Source organism: Ranitomeya variabilis, chromosome 5, assembly GCF_051348905.1.
Source record: "Ranitomeya variabilis isolate aRanVar5 chromosome 5, aRanVar5.hap1, whole genome shotgun sequence".
NCBI classification, from domain to species: domain Eukaryota; kingdom Metazoa; phylum Chordata; class Amphibia; order Anura; family Dendrobatidae; genus Ranitomeya; species Ranitomeya variabilis.
The window spans coordinates 412,545,892-412,568,305 of record NC_135236.1 but is presented as its reverse complement, the minus strand read 5'-3'; the positions used below and the strand labels follow the sequence as shown (position 1 = coordinate 412,568,305).

At 45.0% G+C, this 22,414-nt stretch overlaps 1 protein-coding gene and 2 non-coding genes across 3 annotated transcripts; all 3 read left to right on the top strand.

Moving 5' to 3' along the window:
* Positions 1-13,940: 13,940 nt before the first annotated feature.
* On the top strand, positions 13,941-20,578 carry RPL18A (ribosomal protein L18a). The gene is made up of 5 exons (XM_077265170.1): positions 13,941-14,093; positions 17,078-17,257; positions 19,088-19,217; positions 19,456-19,565; positions 20,433-20,578. Exons 1-5 carry the CDS (start codon positions 14,076-14,078, stop codon positions 20,523-20,525), a joined length of 531 nt encoding a protein of 176 aa, XP_077121285.1. The 5' UTR covers positions 13,941-14,075; the 3' UTR covers positions 20,526-20,578.
* Positions 14,345-14,475, top strand: LOC143777271 (small nucleolar RNA SNORA68). The gene has a single exon (XR_013216066.1). It is a non-coding gene; the product is annotated as a small nucleolar RNA SNORA68 (small nucleolar RNA).
* On the top strand, positions 17,401-17,533 carry LOC143777270 (small nucleolar RNA SNORA68). The gene has a single exon (XR_013216065.1). It is a non-coding gene; the product is annotated as a small nucleolar RNA SNORA68 (small nucleolar RNA).
* Positions 20,579-22,414: the final 1,836 nt, after the last annotated feature.

Below are 22,414 nucleotides of genomic sequence, written 5' to 3'. Positions count from 1 at the left end.
TAGGAGAAGAAACCCTCATAGGGACAAAACGAGAAGACAACCACACCAAGTCCCCAACACGAAGACGAGGACCAACACGATGACGGCGGTTAGCAAAATGCCGAGTCTTTTCCTGGGACAACTCCAAATTGTCCACCACCTGTCCCCAAATCCGATGCAACCTATCCACCACAGTATCCACTCCAGGACAATCCGAAGACTCTACCTGACCGGAAGAAAAACGAGGATGAAACCCCGAATTGCAAAAGAAAGGAGAAACCAAAGTGGCAGAACTAGCCCGATTATTGAGGGCAAACTCCGCCAACGGCAGAAAGGCAACCCAGTCATCCTGATCCGCAGACACAAAACACCTCAAATAAGTCTCCAAGGTCTGATTAGTTCGCTCAGTCTGGCCATTAGTCTGAGGATGGAACGCAGACGAAAAAGACAAATCAATGCCCATCCTAGCACAGAACGCCCGCCAAAATCTAGACACGAACTGGGTCCCCCTGTCAGAAACGATATTCTCCGGAATACCATGCAAGCGAACCACATTTTGAAAAAACAGAGGAACCAACTCGGATGAGGAAGGCAACTTAGGCAAGGGCACCAAATGAACCATCTTTGAAAAACGGTCACACACCACCCAGATGACAGACATTTTCTGAGAAACAGGGAGATCAGAAATAAAATCCATAGAGATGTGAGTCCAAGGCCTCTTCGGAATAGGCAAAGATAACAACAATCCGCTAGCCCGAGAACAACAAGGTTTGGCCCGAGCACAAACATCACAAGACTGCACAAAAACTCGTACATCTCGAGACAGGGAAGGCCACCAGAAGGACCTAGCCACCAAATCCCTGGTACCAAAGATCCCGGGATGACCTGCCAACACAGAAGAATGAACCTCCGAGATGACTCTACTGGTCCAATCATCAGGAACAAACAGTCTACCAGGCGGGCAACGATCAGGTCTATCCGCCTGAAACTCCTGCAAAGCCCGTCGCAGGTCTGGGGAAACAGCAGATAATATCACCCCATCCTTAAGGATACCTGTAGGTTCAGAATCACCAGGGGAATCAGGCTCAAAACTCCTAGAAAGGGCATCCGCCTTCACATTTTTAGAACCTGGTAAGTATGAGACCACAAAATTAAACCGAGAGAAAAACAACGACCAGCGCGCCTGTCTAGGATTCAGGCGCCTGGCAGACTCAAGATAAATCAAATTCTTGTGATCGGTCAATACCACCACCTGATGTCTAGCCCCCTCAAGCCAATGACGCCACTCCTCAAAAGCCCACTTCATAGCCAAAAGCTCCCGATTACCAATATCATAATTTCGCTCGGCGGGCGAAAATTTTCGAGAAAAGAACGCACAAGGTCTCATCACGGAGCAGTCGGAACTTTTCTGCGACAAGACCGCCCCAGCTCCGATCTCGGAAGCATCGACCTCAACCTGAAAAGGAAGAGTAACATCAGGCTGACGCAACACAGGGGCGGAAGAAAAGCGGCGCTTAAGCTCCCGAAAGGCCTCCACAGCAGCAGGGGACCAATCAGCAACATCAGCACCCTTTTTGGTCAAATCAGTCAAAGGTTTAACAACATCAGAAAAACCAGTTATAAATCGACGATAAAAATTAGCAAAGCCCAAAAATTTCTGAAGGCTCTTAAGAGAAGAAGGTTGCGTCCAATCACAAATAGCCCGAACCTTGACAGGATCCATCTCAATGGAAGAGGGGGAAAAAATGTACCCCAAAAAAGAAATCTTTTGAACCCCAAAAATACACTTAGAACCCTTCACACACAAGGAATTAGCCCGCAAAACCTGAAAAACCCTCCTGACCTGTTGGACATGAGAATCCCAGTCATCCGAAAAAATCAAAATATCATCCAGATACACGATCATAAATTTATCAAAATATTCACGGAAAATGTCATGCATAAAGGACTGAAAGACTGAAGGGGCATTTGAAAGACCAAAAGGCATTACTAAATACTCAAAATGGCCCTCGGGCGTATTAAATGCGGTTTTCCACTCATCCCCCTGCTTAATTCGCACCAAATTATACGCCCCACGGAGATCAATCTTAGAGAACCACTTAGCCCCTTTTATTCGAGCAAACAAATCAGTAAGCAGTGGCAGAGGATACTGATATTTGACTGTAATTTTATTCAAGAGTCGATAATCAATACACGGCCTCAAAGAGCCATCTTTTTTAGATACAAAGAAAAAAACGGCTCCTAAGGGAGATGAAGAAGGACGAATATGTCCCTTTTCCAGGGACTCCTTAATATATTCTCGCATAGCAGCATGTTCAGGTACAGATAGATTAAATAAACGACCCTTTGGAAATTTACTGCCCGGAATCAGATCTATGGCACAATCGCAATCTCTGTGAGGAGGTAGTGAACCAAGCTTAGGCTCCTCAAAAACATCACGATAATCAGATAAAAATTCCGGAATCTCAGAGGGAATAGATGACGAAATGGAAACCAAAGGTACGTCCCCATGAGCCCCCTGACATCCCCAGCTTAACACAGACATTGCTTTCCAGTCAAGGACTGGGTTATGAGATTGTAACCATGGTATTCCGAGCACCAAAACGTCATGTAGATTGTACAACACAAGGAAGCGAATCATCTCCTGATGGTCTGGATTCATACGCATAGTCACTTGTGTCCAGTATTGTGGTTTATTACTAGCCAATGGTGTAGAGTCAATACCCTTCAGAGGTATAGGAACTTCCAGAGGCTCTAGATCAAACCCACAGCGCCTGGCAAAGGACCAATCCATTAGACTCAAAGCGGCGCCAGAGTCGACATAGGCATCCGCGGTAATTGACGATAATGAACAAATCAAGGTCACAGACAGAATAAACTTAGACTGTAAGGTGCCAATTGAAATAGACTTATCAACCTTTTTTGTACGTTTAGAGCATGCTGATATAACATGAGTTGAATCACCACAATAGAAGCACAACCCATTTTTTCGCCTAAAATTCTGCCGTTCACTTCTGGACAGAATTCTATCACATTGCATATTTTCTGGAGCCTTCTCAGAAGACACCGCCAAATGGTGCACAGGTTTGCGCTCCCGCAAACGCCGATCAATCTGAATAGCCATTGTCATGGACTCATTCAGACCTGTAGGTGCAGGGAACCCCACCATAACATCTTTAATGGCATCAGAGAGACCCTCTCTGAAATTCGCCGCCAGGGCGCACTCATTCCACTGAGTAAGCACAGACCATTTACGAAATTTTTGGCAGTATATTTCAGCTTCATCTTGCCCTTGAGATAGGGCCATCAAGGCTTTTTCAGCCTGAATCTCTAAGTTAGGTTCCTCATAAAGCAACCCCAAAGCCAGAAAAAACGCATCCACATTGAGCAACGCAGGATCCCCGGGTGCCAATGCAAATGCCCAGTCTTGAGGGTCGCCCCGCAGCAAGGAAATTACTATCCTAACCTGCTGTGCGGGATCTCCAGCGGAGCGAGATCTCAGGGAAAGAAATAATTTACAATTATTTTTGAAATTCAGGAAACGAGATCTATCCCCGGAGAAAAATTCTGGTATAGGAATTCTAGGTTCAGCTATAGGAGCATGAATAACAAAATCCTGTAAATTTTGAACCTTCGTAGCAAGATTATTCAAACCTGTAGCCAAACTCTGAGGATCCATTTTAATCAGGTGAGATCAGAGCCATTCAAGGATTAGAAGGAGAGAGAGAGACAAAGGCTGCAATTAGAGCAGAAATGCAACTAAGTCAACTATAGAGCAAGCTCAGAGAAAAAAAAAAAAAAAAAATCTGCAGACTTCTTTTTCTCTCCTTTCTTCTGCCAACGGTTTTAACCCTTGGCCGGCCATACTGTCATGGTTCCCAATGGCAAGGGAACGTCAGAGAACTTAAATAACAGACTAGCTCTTGGGTGATGGAATCTCGAGCTGACCGTGAGCTAAACCTACCACACAACTAACAGTGGCCGGGTGACGTACCTACGTTTTATCCCTAGACGCCTAGCGCCAGCCGGAGGACTAACTAACCCTAATAGAGGAAAAGACAGACCTGGCTTACCTCTAGGGAAATTCCCCCAAAAAGGAGACAGAAGCCCCCCACATATATTGACGGTGAGTTCAGAGGAAAAGACACACGCAGTATGAAGGTAGGTTCAGCAAAGCGAGGTCCGCTTACTAGATAGCAAGAAGATACAATAGGGAACTTCACGGTCAGCTGAAAACCCTATTAAAATACCATCCCGAAATTACTTTAAGACTCATGTGTCAACTCATGACACCGGAGTGGCAATTTCGGCCCACAAGAGCTTCCAGCTACAGAAAAATAACATAACTGTGAACTGGAACAAAAATGCAAAACAAACTTAGGACTAAGAGTCCAACTTAGCTGATAGTAGTCTAGAAGCAGGAACATGCAACAGAAAGGCTCTGGTTACATTGATGGCCGGCACTAGAATAACTGAGCAGCAAGGCTAAATAGGATACTCCCATATCCTGATGGAAACAGGTGAACAGAGAAAGTGAAGCACACAAGTCCAGTACCACCAGTGACCACCGGGGGAGCCCAAAAACCAAATTCACAACAGGTAATATACTCCCCAAATTGATTCACTCGGACCAGGCGGGTTTTGTGCGTGGAAGGGAGGGCAAGGATAATTCAACTAAAGCCCTCCAATCTATAATGTATGCTAGGAGGCGGAATCTACCGCTGACTCTCCTATCTACCGATGCCGAGAAGGCGTTTGATAGAGTAAGTTGGAGATATATGGAGAGGGTCTTGCATAGGTTTGGTTTTCCTCTCCAGTTTATTACAACAGTCTTCTCCCTGTACTCCTTTCCCACTGCCAGAGTCCGGGTGAATGGTGTCTTATCTGATGTTTTTGATATTAACAACGGTACCAGGCAGGGATGTCCCCTGTCCTCTTCTTTGTTTGTATTGGTCATCGAAACGCTAATACAAAGAATCAGACAGGAAGACCAGGTTCAGGGATTACGAATAGGTAGATTGGAAATAAAAACATTGGCATTCGCGGACGACCTGCTTTTCCTTATTTCTAATCCTTCTACAGCATTTCCCATTATCCTCAATATACTTAACTATTTTGGCAAACTATCAAATTTTAAAATTAACAATACTAAATCTGAAGCACTCAACATTACCCTATCGGACTCTCAGCTATCCAAATTGCGTAAATTAACCCCCTTCTCCTGGTCCACATCCTCCATAAAATATTTGGGTGTTTGGATCACTAGGGACCCCATGGATCTATTCGGCTCTAACTTTTCACCCCTACTAAAAAAACTAGATACATTGATGAAATCGTACAATCTACCCACTTTATCATGGATAGGACGTATCAATGTATTTAAAGCTTACCTCATGCCTATCTTATTGTATTGCATGAGCATGGTACCTATTCGCCTTCCCCTCACTTTCTTCAAAAACATAAAGTCCTTAATAACTAAATTTATATGGAGAGATAAACCAACTAGGCTACCTTTTAAACTGCTAACATACCCCACCTCCTGCGGTGGTTTAGGATTACCTGACCCTTATATCTATTACAAGGCTATACATCTAAGTAGATGGCTGAGAATCACAATTGGCCTCGAGAGAGGTATACTAGACATGATAGATGTGGCTTTGCTGGACAATGGGGGAACTTTATTTTTGTGGTCGCGTTCGAAACCAGCGGCTTCGTTAGGATTAGATGATATAACTTTAGCCACCCTACATATTAGATGAGCCGTTTTGAACGAACTTCCATCAGATTCATTCCCATCACCCTTAACCCCTATTACAGTCATTCCTTATTTAGTCAACCCTAATTTCGAGGACTCATATAATCTATGGTCGAAACTCCCTATGGATTCCCTTGCTAGTTTTTACGAAGGTAAAACTCTTAAAAACGATATTTGGCCTGGTAACGCCATGATGTCCCCAAGAAATTTTTTACAAGAACACCATACTAAACGTATTCTTACGGAATTCAGAGAGCGGTTCCCACATAGGTCCAATTGGTCATGGCTAGATCTCATGCTTAAAACGGGTCCAGCTAGATATAAAGTTATATCTCGCTCGTATTCCCGACTCATTACTCCTCCTCAACCCTTTAAACCCTCTTTTATTTACTCCTGGGAATCTGAACTTAATTTTACTTTTTCAGACGATCAGATCTTAAAGATGTTGAAGTTTGCCCGGGGTTTCTCTCGATGCATCCTACTGCAGGAAAATGCATATAAGATACTAACCAGATGGCATATGACACCGGTCAAGCTCCGGCAGTTGGGTTTGTCAGATTCTGACTTGTGTTGGCGGTGCCGGGTCACCCAAGGGAACCATGCACACATATTCTGGGAATGCTCTGGGATCAGAGATTTCTGGTAGGGTATAAACTCAACGTTTAACCCCTTCATGACCCAGCCTATTTTGACCTTAATGACCTGGCCGTTTTTTGCAATTCTGACCAGTGTCCATTTATGAGGTAATAACTCAGGAACGCTTCAACGGATCCTAGCAATTCTGAGATTGTTTTTTCGTGACATATTGGGCTTCATGTTAGAGGTAAATTTAGGTCGATAATTTCTGAGTTTATTTGTGAAAAAAAATGGAAATTTGGCAAAAATTTTGAAAATTTCGCAATTTTCACATTTTGAATTTTTGTTCTGTTAAACCAGAGAGTTATGTGACACAAAATAGTTAATAAATAACATTTCCCACATGTCTACTTTACATCAGCACAATTTTGGAAACAAATTTTTTTTTTGCTAGGAAGTTATAAGGGTTAAAATTTGACCAGTGTTTTCTCATTTTTACAACAAAATTTACAAAACCATTTTTTTTAGGGACCACCTCACATTTGAAGTCATTTTGAGGGTTCTATATGGCTGAAAATACCCAAAAGTGACACCATTCTAAAAACTGCACCCCTCAAGGTGCTCAAAACCACATTCAAGAAGTTTATTAACCCTTCAGGTGTTTCACAGCAGCAGAAGCAACATGGAAGTAAAAAATGAACATTTAACTTTTTAGTCACAAAAATGATCTTTTAGCAACAATTTTTTTATTTTCCCAAGGATAAAAGGAGAAACTGGACCACGGATGTTGTTGTCCAATTTGTCCTGAGTACGCTGATACCTCATATGTGGGGGTAAACCACTGTTTGGGTGCACGGCAGGGCTCGGAAGGGAAGGAGAGCCATTTGACTTTTTGAATGAAAAATTGGCTCCAATCTTTAGCGGACACCATGTCGCGTTTGGAGAGCCCCCGTGTGCCTAAACATTGGAGCTCCCCCACAAGTGACCCCATTTTGGAAACTAGACCCCCCAAGGAACTTATCTAGAAGCATAGTGAGCACTTTAAACCCCCAGGTGCTTCACAAATTGATCCGTAAAAATGAAAAAGTACTTTTTTTCACAAAAAAATTATTTTAGCCTCAATTTTTTCATTTTCACAAGCGCAACAGGATAAATTGGATCCTAAAATTTGTTGGGCAATTTCTCCTGAGTACACCGATACCTCACATGTGGGGGTAAACCACTGTTTGGGCACATGGTAAGGCTCGGAAGGGAAGGAGCGCCATTTGACTTTTTGAATGAAAAATTATCTCCATCGCTAGCGGACACCATGTCACGTTTGGAGAGCCCCTGTGTGCCTAAACATTGGAGCTCCCCTACAAGTAACCCCATTTTGTAAACTAGACCCCCAAGGAACTTATCTAGATGCATAGTGAGCACTTAAAACCCCCAGGTGCTTCACAGAAGTTTATAACGCAGAGCCGCGAAAATAAAAAATAATTTTTCTTTCCTCAAAAATGATTTTTAGCCCGGAATTTTTTATTTTTCCTAGGGTAATAGGAGAAGTTGGACCCCAAATGTTGTTGTCCAGTTTGTCCTGAGTACGATGATACCCCATATGTGGGGGTAAACCACTGTTTGGGCGCACGGCAGGGCTCGGAAGGGAAGGCACGCCATTTGGCTTTTTGAATGGAAAATTAGCTCCAATCATTAGCGGACACCATGTCGCGTTTGGAGAGCCCCTGTGTGCCTAAACATTGGAGCTCCCCCACAAGTGACCCCATTTTGGAAACTAGACCTCCCAAGGAACTAATCTAGATGTGTGGTGAGCACTTTGAACCCCCAAGTGCTTCACAGAAGTTTATAACGCAGAGCCGTGAAAATAAAAAATAATTGTTCTTTCCTCAAAAAATTATGTTTTAGCAAGTAATTTTTTATTTTCACAAGGGTAACAGGAGAAATTGGGCCCCAATATTTGTTGCCCAGTTTGTTGTGAGTATGCTGGTACCCCATATGTGGGGGTAAACCACTGTTTGGGCGCACGTCAGGGCTCGGAAGGGAAGTAGTGACATTTGAAATGCAGACTTTGATGGAATGGTCTGCGGGCATCACGTTGCATTTGCAGAGCCCCTGATGTGCCTAAACAGTAGAAACACCCCACAAGTGACTCCATTTTGGAAACTAGACCGCCCAAGGAACTTATCTAGATGTGTGGTGAGCACTTTCAACCCCCAAGTGCTTCACAGAAGTTTATAACGCAGAGCCGTGAAAATAAAAAATAATTGTTCTTTCCTCAAAAAATTATGTTTTAGCAAGTAATTTTTTATTTTTGCAAGGGTAACAGGAGAAATTGGACCCCAACAGTTGTTGCCCAGTTTGTCCTGAGTATGCTGGTACCCCATATGTGGGGGTAAACCACTGTTTGGGCGCACGTCGGGGCTTGGAAGGGAGGGAGCACCATTTGACTTTTTGAACGCAAGATTGGCTGGAATCAATGGTGGCGCCATGTTGCGTTTGGAGACCCCTGATGTGCCTAAACAGTGGAAACCCCTCAATTCTAACTTCAACACTAACCCCAACACACCCCTAATCCTAATCCCAACTGTAGCCATAACCCTAATCACAACCCTAACGCCAACACACCCCTAACCACAACCCTAACCCCAACACACCCGTAACCCTAATTCCAACCCTAATCCTAACCCTAATCCCAACCCTAACCCTAATCCCAACCCTAACCACAACTGTAACCCCAACACACCCCTAACCCTATCCGTAACCCTAACCACAAGCCTAATCTTAACACTATTTCCAACCCTAGCCCTAATTCCAACCCTAACTCTAATTCCAACCCTAACCCTAAGGCTATGTGCCCATGTTGCGGATTCGTGTGAGATTTTTCCGCACGATTTTTGAAAAATCTGCAGGTAAAAGGCACTGCGTTTTACCTGCGGATTTACAGCAGATGTCCAGTGTTTTTTTGTGCGGATTTCACCTGCGGATTCCTATTGAGGAACAGGTGTAAAACGCTGCGGAATCCGCACAAAGAATTGACATGCTGCGGAAAATACAACGCAGCGTTTCTGCACGGAATTTTCCGCACCATGGGCACAGCGGATTTGGTTTTCCATAGGTGTACATGGTACTGTAAACCTGATGGAAAACTGCTACGAATTCGCAGCGGCCAATCCGCTGCGGATCCGCGGCCAATCCGCTGCGGATCCGCGGCGGATCCGCAGCCAAATCCGCACTGTGTGCACATGCCATGACTCTAACCCTAACCCTACCCCTAACCCTACCCCTAACCCTACCCTTAACCCTAACCCTACCCCTAGTTCTAACCCTAGTTCTAACCCTAACCCTAGTGGAAAAAGAAAAAAAAATATTTTGTTTATTTTATTATTGTCCCTACCTATGGGGGTGATAAAGGGTGGGGTTATTTATTATTTTTTTTATTTTGATCGCTGTGATAGAACCTATCACAGCAATCAAAATGTACTTGCAACGAATCTGCCGGCCGGCAGATTCGGCGGGCGCACTGCGCATGCGCCCGCCATTTTTGAAGATGGCGGCGCCCATGGAGAAGACGGACGGACATCGGGAGGCCCGGTAAGTATGAGGGGGGGGAGATCTGAGCATGGGGGGTGGATCGGGGGACGGGGGGGTGGCATCGGAGCACAGGGGGACCGGGCAGGAGGACGGGGGAGCAGACAGGACAACGGAGGGGAGCGGGCACCGGACGGAGGACCGGGGAGGAGATCGGTGGGGTGGGGGGGCGGTCACATCAGTGTTTCCAGCCATGGCCGATGATATTGCAGCATCGGCCATGGCTGGATTGTAATATTTCACCAGTTTTTTAGGTGAAATATTACAAATCGCTCTGATTGGCAGTTTCACTTTCAACAGCCAATCAGAGCGATCGTAGCCACGGGGGGGTGAAGCCACCCCCCCTGGGCTGAAGTACCACTCCCCCTGTCCCTGCATGTCGGGTGAAATGGGAGTTAACCCTTTCACCCGATCTGCAGGGACGCGATCATTCTGTGACACAGCATATGCGTCACAGGTCGGATTGGCACCGACTTTCATGATGCATACGCTGTGTCACAGGTCGGGAAGGGGTTAAAAAGCTAAATCTAATTAAAACTAATCTGTTAGCTGTCGAGGCCATTCTCTCGTGCCCGACAAATAACTTCAGACCCTCCAGACATGGTCTTCTCCCCTTAATGCTTGGTGCAGCAAAACATTTAATAACCACTCACTGGAAGAGTGAATCCCCTCCAACGCTGGGTGAATGGTTTAACAAAATTGACCATATTTATAGACTGGAGGAACTCTCAAGTTGGGAAGCGCATGTCCATGAACGTTTTGTTTCAAACTGGCTCCCCTGGAGATTGTTTCGATCCGATGCACCCTAATATTGCTACTCTCTTGGTCTTGCCTTTTTCGAGAATTCATGCTACCGTAATGCTTGTTTTTGAGTGCTATTTTCATGTGTACTTGAACTGTAATGTTTACTGTTCTCCCCTCCTTTTTCCTATTTTCCTATTTTCTCCCCCCCTAGACCTTACCCCCCCCCTAGTCTGGATTCGTTTATTGTCATTATTTAAACGGTTATGATTTACTTACTCTAACATAAAATGCATGTAACGTTTCCAGTCTTTAGAATTTATAAAAAAAAATAAAAAATTGGAATATCATCAAAAAGTTAATTTATTTCAGTTCTTCAATACAAAAAGTGAAACTCACATATTATATAGAGTCATTACAAACAAAGTGATGTATTTCAAGTGTTTATTTCTGTTAATGTTGATGATTATGGTTTACAGCCAACGAAAACCAAAAATTCATTATCTCAGTAAATTAGAATAATTAACAAAACATCTGCAAAGGCTTCCTAAGCAATTAAAAAGATCACTTAGTCTGTTTCAGTAGTCTTCACAATCATGGGGAAGATTGCTGACTTGACAGATGTCCAGAAGGCAGTCATTGACACACTCCACAAGGAGGGTAAGCCACAAAAGATCATTGCTAAAGAAGCTGGCTGTTCACAGAGTGCTGTATCCAAGCATATTAATGGAAAGTTGAGTGAAAGGGAAAAGTGTGATAGAAAAAGGTGCACAAGCAACTGGGATAACCACAGCCTTGAAAGGATTATTAAGAAAAGACCATTCAAACATTTTGGGGAGATTCACAAGGAGTGGACTGCTGCTGGAGTCATTGCTTCAAGAGCCACCAAACAAAGATGTATCTAGGACATGGGCTACAAGTTTCGCATTCCTTGTAGCCACTCATGACCAATAGACAACGACAGAAGCGTCTTACCCGGGCCAAGGAGAAAAAGAATTGGACTGTTGCTCAGTGGTCCAAGGTGAGGTTTTCAGATGAAAGTAAATTTTGCATTTCATGTGGAAATCAAGGTCCCAGAGTCTGGAGGAAGAGAGGAGAGGCACACAATCCAAGCTGCTTGATGTCTAGTGTGCAGTTTCCACAATCAGTGATGGTTTGGGGAGCCATGTCATCTGCTGGTGTAGGTCCACTGTTTTATCAAGACCAAAGTCAGAAATTTTAGAGCACTTCATGCTTCCCTCTGCCGACAAGCTTTTTGGAGATGGAAATTTCATTCTCCAGCAGGACTTGGCACCTGTCCACACTGCCAAAAAGCACCAATACCTGGTTCAAAAACAACAGTATCACTGTGCTTGACTGTCCAGCAAATTCGCCTGACCTTAACCCCATCCTCAATCTATAGGGTATTGTCAAGAGGAAGATGAGAGACACCAGACTAGTGATGAGCGAATATACTCGTTACTTGAGATTTCCCAAGCATGCTCAGGTGTCCTCCGAGTATTTTTTAGTGCTCAGAGATTTAGTTTTCCTCACCTCAGCTGCATAATTTACATCTCTTAGCCAGCTTGATTACATGTGGGGATTCCCTAGCAACAAGGCAACCCCCACATGTACTCAGCCTGGCTAACAGATGTAAATCATTCAGCTGCAGCGAAGACAACTAAATCTCCGAGCACTAAAATGCAGCCAAACTGGTTGGTCGTCGCTTCATACTACAGATGGCCAATGACCCAAAACATAAAGCCAAAGCAACCCAGGAGTTTATTAAAGCAAAGAAGTGGAATATTCTTGTATGGCCAAGTCAGTTACCTGATCTCAACCCAATTGAGCATGCATTTCACTTGTTTTATTTAAAATTATTTTATCTGTTCAATTACTTTTGGTCCCTTTAAAAACAGGGTGGCACATGTTAAGGAGCTGAAACTCCTAAACCCTTCATCCAATTTTAATGTGGATACCCTCAAATGAAAGCTGAAAGTCTGAACTTCAACTGCATCTGAATTGTTTTGTCTAAAATTCATTGTGGTAATGTCTATAACCAAAATTATAAAAATGTTGTCTCTGTCCAAATATATATGGACTTAACTGTATACCAGGATGGGAACATTATTACATAATGGCAGAGAGGGGCAACTCATATGTCCTTATAGGATGTTGAACACTGCAGGGGCCCATACATCTAACATGCAAGTGGGGGGTACAGGTCCAAATTTTACACCATGGCCCATCAGGCGCTAGTGAAACCCATTGAGTAGGAGTATCAGTGATGATAATAATAGTAATAATGACTCATTGCAATAAAGTAATGTACTATAATAGTCATAATATTACTAGTGATGATGATTATAATAATAATTAATTTAGGTTTCAGGAAGCATTAAAGGGAACCTGTCACCCCGTTTTTTGAAGATGAGCTAAAAATACCGTTAAATAGGGGCAGAGCTGGGCGTTACATTAGTGTCTTTGTGTGCCTTTATTCCCCACCTATGCTGCTGAAATTCCTTTGTAAAGTCGCCGTTTTCCGCTGTCACTCACGCTGGTCTGGTCCTATGGGCGTGGTGACAGCGCTGTTTCTCCCCCAGAATCCTGCTCATCATTACGTTGGTGGCGTAGTGGTGTGCGCATGTCCAAAGCGAAGATCCACTGCCCAGGAGATTCAAAACAGCGCGGTCTTCGCTATTCGCCGTTTACCGGTGGGCGCGGCCAGCTTTCCTGTGGCTGCGCGTGCGCAGATGGAGCGCTCTGCTGCCCGGGGCTTCAGGAAAATGGCCGCCGCGATCTCCATCTGCGCACGTGCGGAATCCCGCGGCCATTTTCCTGAAGCCCCGGGCAGCAGAGCGCTCCATCTGCGCACGCGCAGCCACAGGAAAGCTGGCCGCGCCCACCGGTAAACGGCGAATAGCGAAGACCGCGCTGTTTTGAATCTCCTGGGCAGTGGATCTTCGCTTTGGACATGCGCACACCACTACGCCACCAATGTAATGATGAGCCTGATCTGGGGGAGAAACAGCGCTGTCACCACGCCCATCCGACCTGACCAACGTGAGTGACAGCAGAAAACGGCGACTTTACAAAGGTATTTCGGCAGCTTAGGTGGGTAATAAAGGCACACAAAAGACACTAATGTAACGCCCAGCTCTGCCCCTATTTAACGCTATTTTTAGCTCATCTTCAAAAAACGGGGTGATAGGTGCCCTTTAATAAATGCTATAAAGTTGAGGTCAATACTAAAACTGTCCACTACGCGGCGCACTCCATGAACAAAGCCGCCATCACGAGCCTTCGCGTCTCTCCAGACATACGATGACTGACAGGAAGATTATCAAATCAGGAGCCGAGGTGTTTTCACGACCAGCCAATAGGAAGGCTATAGCAGGGTGACGTATCGCCGCGCAGGCCCTGGCACTTCCTTTCGCTCGGCGGCAGGGATCGAGGCAGCATGAAGGCGTCCGGCACTGTAAGACTCCGCTGGGATTCCGGGCATGGGGGGCACATATTGGGGGTGGGCGCGCTCTCTCATGGCCCTGTGCCTTAGCTGAAGGCGCCGTGTGTGCAGGCTGTGGTCGGGCACGGCGCACTTGGGCTGGAGACGCTCTGCTTTCTTGCGGCCTACATGATGGCGGCTGAGGCTCGGCCATGTGGAGGCTCGCGTGGGCCGCCGTGATGCGCTGTGTGGACGGCTGTGGTGTAGAGGCCGCTCCCATGTGCTGTGCACACAAACCCAAAGGCCGCTGCTGCTGCCTCCATGGCGGGCTTGTCTGCTGTGCACAGAGGACGGGACCTTGTCGCCTACCTTGGGCTGCTGTGCTCCTGGCAGTGATACAGAAGGTCCGACATGCCACCTACATGGTGGGGCCAGTGCTGCGTCTCCACAGACAGAAGGGGCATTTATACCGCTATGGAGGGTCCCATCTGCTGATAAACGAGGGCTCCAGCACTGTAGTGTCCGCTGGGTGGTCTCCTCCTGGTTAGAGGCTAGCCATGTCTCCTGTGACCCTGCAGATGAGGTGCCACACCGCAGGTCACGTTCCATTCTCTCTTGGCTAGGAGTAGCCATCATCCCTCGCCTGTATGGGTCTGTCCGCAGAATTACAGGCTGTTAGACAGACGTCCTGGATACTACTGCGCCAGCTGTATGGGCCTTCATGAGCATCCGACTAAGGCTACGTTCACATTTGCGGCCAGCGCCGCAGCGTCGGGCGCCGCATGCGTCATGCGCCCCTATATTTAACATGGGGGCGCATGGACATGCGGCGCACTTGCGTTTTGCGCCGCATGCGTCGCTGCGGCGCCCGCGTCGGGGCGCAGAGGACGCAGCAAGTTGCATTTTTGCTGCGTCCAAATTCAATGAAAAAAACGACGCATGCGGCGCAAAACGCAGCGTTGTGCATGCGTTTTGCGGCGTTTTTGTTTGCGTTGTGCGCTGCGGCGCCGACGCTGCGGCGCACAACGCAAATGTGAACGTAGCCTAATAACCCACATATGTTACCACTCCTGCATATTGGGCTTTATCTCTCGCCTGGATAGTATCAGTAACGTGTGCCCCCTGTGTAGTGAAGTACAAACTTCTCCTCTTCTGTTCCCATTGCGGCTCCAGTCCTCTTCTGCACCAAGTGACCGCAGTTGTGACTGGTCAGACCACTCCATTGTTTGTTGGGTGGACTGGAAATCGCTTCTTATACGTCTGAGACTCGGAACAAGACTTGTAGGCTTACAATAAGGGTGCAGTCAGACGGCCATAGGAATTATAACGCAGTGCACAGACTGGCTGGCGGCTCTCTGACTGTTGTGTGACCGCTTCATGTATTTGTATGGAGCTGTCCCTCTTGAGTTGGGAGAGCTGCCGGCCAGTCCAGGCTTTCCAGTCTCATTCCGATTTATATGGCCATCTGACGTCACCCTAAGAGAGAAAGTACCGGTTGGCAGTAACTTCAGGCCAGTTAGCTGCTTTCACAAGATGGCGGAGAGGGTTCTGAGCTGCGCTGGAAACAGAAGCGGCGACCAGTAAGTATTTTATTACACACAGAACATACATTACTGATGCCTATCTGGTGAAATAGTAAAAGCACAAGTGGTATTTTGAATGTTGGCTGAATCTATCAATTTTGTTGGCGTCCTCTGACAATCTTGTGTTTATCGGGGCTTCCCAGCATAGCGATTGGGTGGCTATAACCCCGTTTCTTTTGTTCGGCTTGAAGATAATTTGCTAGAATTGTCTAGCAGCAACCTTCTCATAGAGAATGGGAATGCTCGGCCAAGTATTCCTGGACGTGGATTAGTCCAGCGAGAGATCAGCCAACGGCCATCGAATGTGTATGGCCAGCCTAAATATCTGTGGAGATGGTGGCATTACTCATTCAGTTCATTAGCGTATTAGGTAGAAGTCCTCATTAAATGGGCACTGTCACTCCCATGGATCTATATGACCTATTAATATGGGCATATAGGTAAGAGATGATATAATAGTCCTAACTGTATGCCTAATATTAATGGACTTGTTGCTTAGAAATAGTGTTCTATGTTACTGATTTCTTCTAGGTTCGGGAGCGTGTGGTGCCTGGAAGAAATCCCTGCCTCCTGTCCTCGTTGTAATACTACTCCCCCTTCCATGCACGTCAGTTTTGGTGTCGGAATCCTGCACCTGTGCCCTGCAATCCCTCCACAATACTTACCGCTTCCTCCCTTCTATGGGCACTGAGTATTCATGGATCTTCTGCGCCGGTGAGCTGCTGTGACCTCCGGCGTGCACGACAATAAGGTGCTCTCCCCACTTCCTCCCTGCACAGTCATCGCTAGGAACCATGTGTACATAGCAGGGAGGAAGTGGGGAGAGCACCTTATTGTCGCCGGCCCCTGCACAGAAGATCCCTGAATGCAGTGCCTGTAGTGGGATGAAAAGGTACAGATCGTGGAGGGAGTGCAGGGCGTGGGATTCAAGGGCCAGAACTCATGCGCATGGGAGGGGAAGGCAGGGATGTCTTCCAAGCACCACACGCCCCGGAGCCTGGAAGAAATCATTAGCATAACGAAAGAAAATAACATTTCACAAGACCTATCACCTGTATGCCCATATTAATAGGTCATATACATCCCGTATACGTCGCCGTGCGTCGGGCCGAGGTTACCGACGCTAGCGTTGTATACGCCGCACAACAGGGGCAGCGGATGCATTTTTCCAGCGCATCCAGCCCCTATTGCTATGTAATGCTTGGTTTTCCCATTAACATTGAAGTTTGATGTGATAACAGATGATAAAAGGCCCTTTGGCAGCTAGATCACTGGTATAGTTTGGACCCAGAGGAACCTACAGTCAGATGGGCTTGAAGAACCTCATTGTCCAAACTTGATCAATTTGTTTTGGTATCCAGCAGGAATGATCATTTCTGACTTCTTCCCATCTATATAGTGCTATTTTTGTATAATTATTTCTTCTCATTGTAGCTAAGGGAGTACAAGGTCATTGGGCGCAGTTTGCCTACAGCTAAGACGCCTGCACCTCCTCTCTATCGTATGAGAATCTTCGCACCCAACCATGTTGTGGCAAAGTCTCGATTCTGGTACTTTGTTTCTCAACTCAAGAAAATGAAGAAGGCCTCTGGAGAGATTGTATACTGTGGACAAGTAAGTGGTTTCTAAACTAGCGACGTACTGAGGTCATGTCACGCATATGTCCAGCTTCCTGAAAGATGGTGCTTTTATACAATATTGACCTGTAATATACTCTGATTCCTTCTTCCCATGTGCTGACCTCTCGTTCTGTATGTTTGGCACACTTAACCCAAAGATTATTATTTTCTCATGTGGTAATCTTGTCCTGTGTGCCCAAAGTAAGGTTGTACCTTGTCGCCTTTCAAGAGCTGATGTGCCCATGAAAGTGAAATTGAAGGTCCTATAGATTATGTAGGCCATGCCTTTTCCTCTTTTTACTTTTTCAGCTGTATACTCTGTAGCAAAGGTCTTTTGCTTAAAATCAGATACCCAGGACTTTTTTTTTTTTTTTTTTTTTAGAGCGATTTATCAAAGTAACCTACATTCATATGCCACAGCTGTAGATTTCAGAGATTATGGCAAAACCTCAGTTTGCCATGGCTTTTTCAAATTTAGAGAAAAACAAACACTGTGGCAGCAGTGTGTAAATACATCATTATAAAATTGTACTGCATCGCCTCTTGTGCATATGTGCATCTGCAATCTCTCCAACCTCCAGGCCATATACTCTACGCCAGGGGTCCCCAATCTGTTGCTCTTAGAGCCACATGAGCCACATGTGGCTTGCGGGCCTGTGATGTGTGGCTCCCGGCTGTGTGCCAGTCTGGTGCATTAGCACCAGGTGTAGCAAGCTGCTATTAAGAGCAGATCTCTAGATGGTGACTTTTTGTGTAGCCCTGCACAGAAGAGCAGATGTGGATGGGGATAACATAGGAAACCCTGGAGCTTGGTGTGATGTCAGTGGAAAAGCTTGGGCTGTCATTATGCCGGTAATGGGGGGGGGGGGGGGGGACTATGGGTGCCACTACTGTGAGTGGGGCAGGAGCTGGTTGTGGCTCTCAAGTTCAGAAAGGTTAGGGGACCTCTGCTCTAAACCATTAATGATCTGTTAGGCAAGTCACCTGGCTGCTGTACTAAAACTCCAAGTCCAATGGGACATGGCCAACTATAGTGCAATAAATGTATTATAACTTGCCACCAAAAACTAGTTTAAATTCCCAGAAATCTTTGTCGGCTCATACCCCAGAGTTGTCTTCTGCATCTCCTCTTTAAAGGGACTCTGTCAGCACAGAATGACTGTTCAAACCATGTATAGGATAGTTGGTTTCATGTCATCTCTGCCTGCCTCTTTGACTTTATAGAGGCAGAGATAAATGGGAAAACAGGCAGGTGGGGAAGTGTATATAAATGACTGGCCCCGCTGTCCAGCACTGGGGGCCTGTACTTGGTTTGAACAGTCATTCTGTGCTGATAGTCCTTATAAGTCTATGGTAACACCTAGCCTGTGCACTGCTTCCAGCATCTGTACTTTGTGAGAATACCCTTTGCATTCTAACTCTAAGGCCGGAGTCACACCACCATATAACACGGCTGAGTGCGATGCAATAAAACATCACTTCGTACTCTGCCCAGAGTTAAACTCTGGGCCAGCTCAGATCTGGGATTATTTTCTCATACCGATTCAACGTGAGAACAATGTCAGCATGCTACGATTGGGACCGAGACTCTACTCACTTTCACCCATACAAGTGTGTTGGATAAAGCAGTCAGCAATGTGGTGCAACACTTTTTATAGAAGGCCACACTTTTAATGATGCCTGATTGCTCATATGTGTTGCTGCAATTTCATGCATTTAAGTATATGAAAGTGTCCAAAGATGGACAAATTCCTCCAGTCATAATTTCCAACCTAGTCCTAAAGTTGTATGAAAGAGCACTTAATTTACCCCTATGTTTTTGCAGGTTTTTGAGAAATCCCCTCAGAAGGTGAAGAACTTTGGTATCTGGCTACGCTATGACTCTCGTAGTGGAACACACAACATGTACAGGGAGTACAGAGACCTGACCACAGCTGGTGCCGTGACCCTCTGTTGTAAGCATTTCTATATTTTAGCAGGAATATATTTTTAGATTAAAATGAGCCTTCAAGTTAAGAGCCTTTTTTCTTGGGAGCTTAGATGGTCCTTGGTGCTAAATTAAGAGGAAATGTGGTGCCTCAAGGATAGAAACTAAAGTTTTGGGATTAATGTTTAACAAGCTTGTTGGTCTACTTTGTTCTCCCTCATTCTATTGAGCTTGATTTTATTGACCGATTGATTTCACCCGTTTAGACCGTGATATGGGTGCACGCCATCGTGCTCGTGCCCACTCCATTCACATTATGAAAGTTGAGGTGATTCCTGCCAACAAGTGTCGCAGACCAGCAATCAAGCAGTTCCATGTAAGTAATATGCCATCTTGCATTACAGAACTGATAGGATTTGCAATTTAACATGCTATTATTGCACTTTCCATTAAGCATTTCTATTATTTTGCACGAATCCATGAAAAATGTACTTGCATGCAACGTCCTGTTTGTTTACTTTGCTGGAACATTGTGGCATATGTGCACATATCAGGCAGACATCGCCATTGAGAAGCTTGACATTGTTAGGTATTAATAGTTTTATATCTGCAATGGGTCTTTTATTAAATGTCTGAAAACTACATTTTTCACCTGTACAGTTTTTCTTGAGTCGGACTTGCACAGATTCACATAATCTCCATCATTGACAGTGGCGTGTTGAATAGTGTTTGCTGTGCTTTATTAGTGATGTGGGTCTACGTTGTCACTGATTATATGGCTGTTATGAAATCAGTCTAGCAGCTTTGGGCTGATATCTTTACACCATTATAAACTTAGAAGTAATTGTGTTCTGCGCATTCTTAAAAAGAACCTCATCTGCAAAATTTAGGCTCTAAACCACCATTAACCTGTTATCCAAGACGGTGACATGTTTACAATATATCTTCTGGCAGGTTAGGTATGAGTGAGAAAATAAAGTGAATTCTGTACTGAATGATAGTGAGAAGTCATAAGAGTGTAGCTTGTGATGACCGACTTGACCCAAGACAGAATTACAGCCAGGAAGGGGCTGGCCAGCTCGACCTTTAGGAAGAGTAGATAAACCTCTAACTTATTGGATTTAAAGACTGCAATCAAAAGGCGAAGCTTACATTTTATTCGGCTTGTCATTTTTTTTTTTTTTTTAACTTAACACTTTTTAATTTCATTTACAAATTTACATTTGTTTTCTAAACTTTTTAGGACTCCAAGATCAAGTTCCCTCTGCCACACAGAGTTTTGCGTCGCCAGCACAAGCCCCGCTTCACCACCAAGAGACCAAACACCTTCTTCTAAGCAAGACACAATCCTTGTTCTATGGTCAAATAAAATACTTATTTAGAAATGTCTTTGCAGTTTTCAGTCAATAGTTTAATTTGTATTTATTTATTTTTTTTGTTAGTATCTTTGACAAACCTTTTGAAGGCTGGTTGGTGCTCACTTAATTTCACAACTACTAGTGCGTCAGTCACCAAACCATATAGATAGGCATGTGTGCGCGCTCACGTTCTCATTTCTGGAGTTGCGCATCTAACAGACTAGCGCAGTCTGACATTGGGCCAAATACTGCTGCGAGGATAAATATGCAAGTGTGTTTGTATAGCTTCATAGAATGGCACAGTGTTTCCTGGACATGCTTCACGTGGGCAGAATTAATGCAGTTTTTGGCTGCCCATTTAAAAATGCACATTGGTTGTTTTACAGCTTCCATTAATGTGACCATTAAACCCTTTCTCTATAGTGCTGTGACTTACCGTTAGATTATAATCAGACTCCAGTTATTAATTGTGGCACTGACTATAGCGTAAACATTCCATTTCTGTTTTTAAAGATTAAATCTCCCGTTGTATTTTAAAAACAAGAAAACACTGAATTATAGACCATAACGCCAAGACTAATTTGTTTGTATCATTAACTATGCATGGAACTTCCTGCATGACAAATATCACTAGGGCATTGTGGTGGCTTGGTTCAGCGCACACCACAAATTACTAAATAGTACTACATTGTCCACTTGCTACTTTGCTAAAGGGGAATCCCAGTCGGATGTAATCAGTGTGTGTGTATTATATATATATATATATATATATATATATATCTTAAACTCATTGATGGTGATGTGTGTCAGGGCTCTTTATATCACTAAAAGCAATTGCAGATACCTGTGCAAATTAGTTTGGCAGGTGTGTCCAAATAAAGGCAAGACTACTTAAGAAGGCTGTTCCACATTATTAAGCAGCCTACATTTTTTGCCAAAATGGGAAAGAAAAAGGATGTATCGGCTGCTGAGAAGCAACAAATTGTGGAGTATTTAGGTCAAAGCATGACTACAATCAACATTGCCAAGACACTTCATCGTGATCATCGCACAATCAAGAAGTATGTAGCTGATTCCCAGCACACACGTGTGTGTGCTGATAAAGAAAAATTGAGGACTCTTTCCAACAGGCAATTGCGTAAGGTTAAAAGAGCAGCTGCAAAAATGCCTTGTCATAGCAGCAGACAAGTTTTTGAAGCTGCTGGTGCCTCCAATGTCCCCAGAACAACAAGATGCAGGGTCCTTCAGAGGTTTGCAGCTGTGCGTAAGCCATCCTGTCGACCACCTCTATCCACTGCACACAAGCGGAAACGGCTCCAGTGGGCCAAACGATACATGAAGACTGACTTCCAAACTGTTTTGTTCACCGATGAGTGCCGTGCAACGCTCGATGGTATGGATGGAGTGGAGGATGGACACCCCATGAAAACACGGCTAAGGCACCAACTAAGAGGAGGTGGAGTAATGTTTTGGGCTGGAATCATGGGGAGAGAGATTGTCGGCCCCTTTATGATCCCTGAAGGGGTAAAGATGAACTCCATAATCTGTGGAGTTTCTAAAACAACACTTCCTGCCATGGTTCAAGAGGAAGAACCGTGCTTTCCGCAGCAAGATCATTTTCATGCATGATAATGCACCGTCTCATGCTGCAAAAAACACATCTGCATCTCTGGCTGCTATGGGCATAAAAGAGGACAAACTTATGGTGTGGCCACCATCTTCCCCTGACCTCAACCCCATTGAGAACCTCTGGAGCATCATCAAAAGGAGTGTCTATGATGGCGGGAGGCAGTTCACATCTAAGCAACAGCTCTGGGAGGGTATTCTGTCCACATGCAAAACAATTGAAGCAGAAGCCATCCAAAAA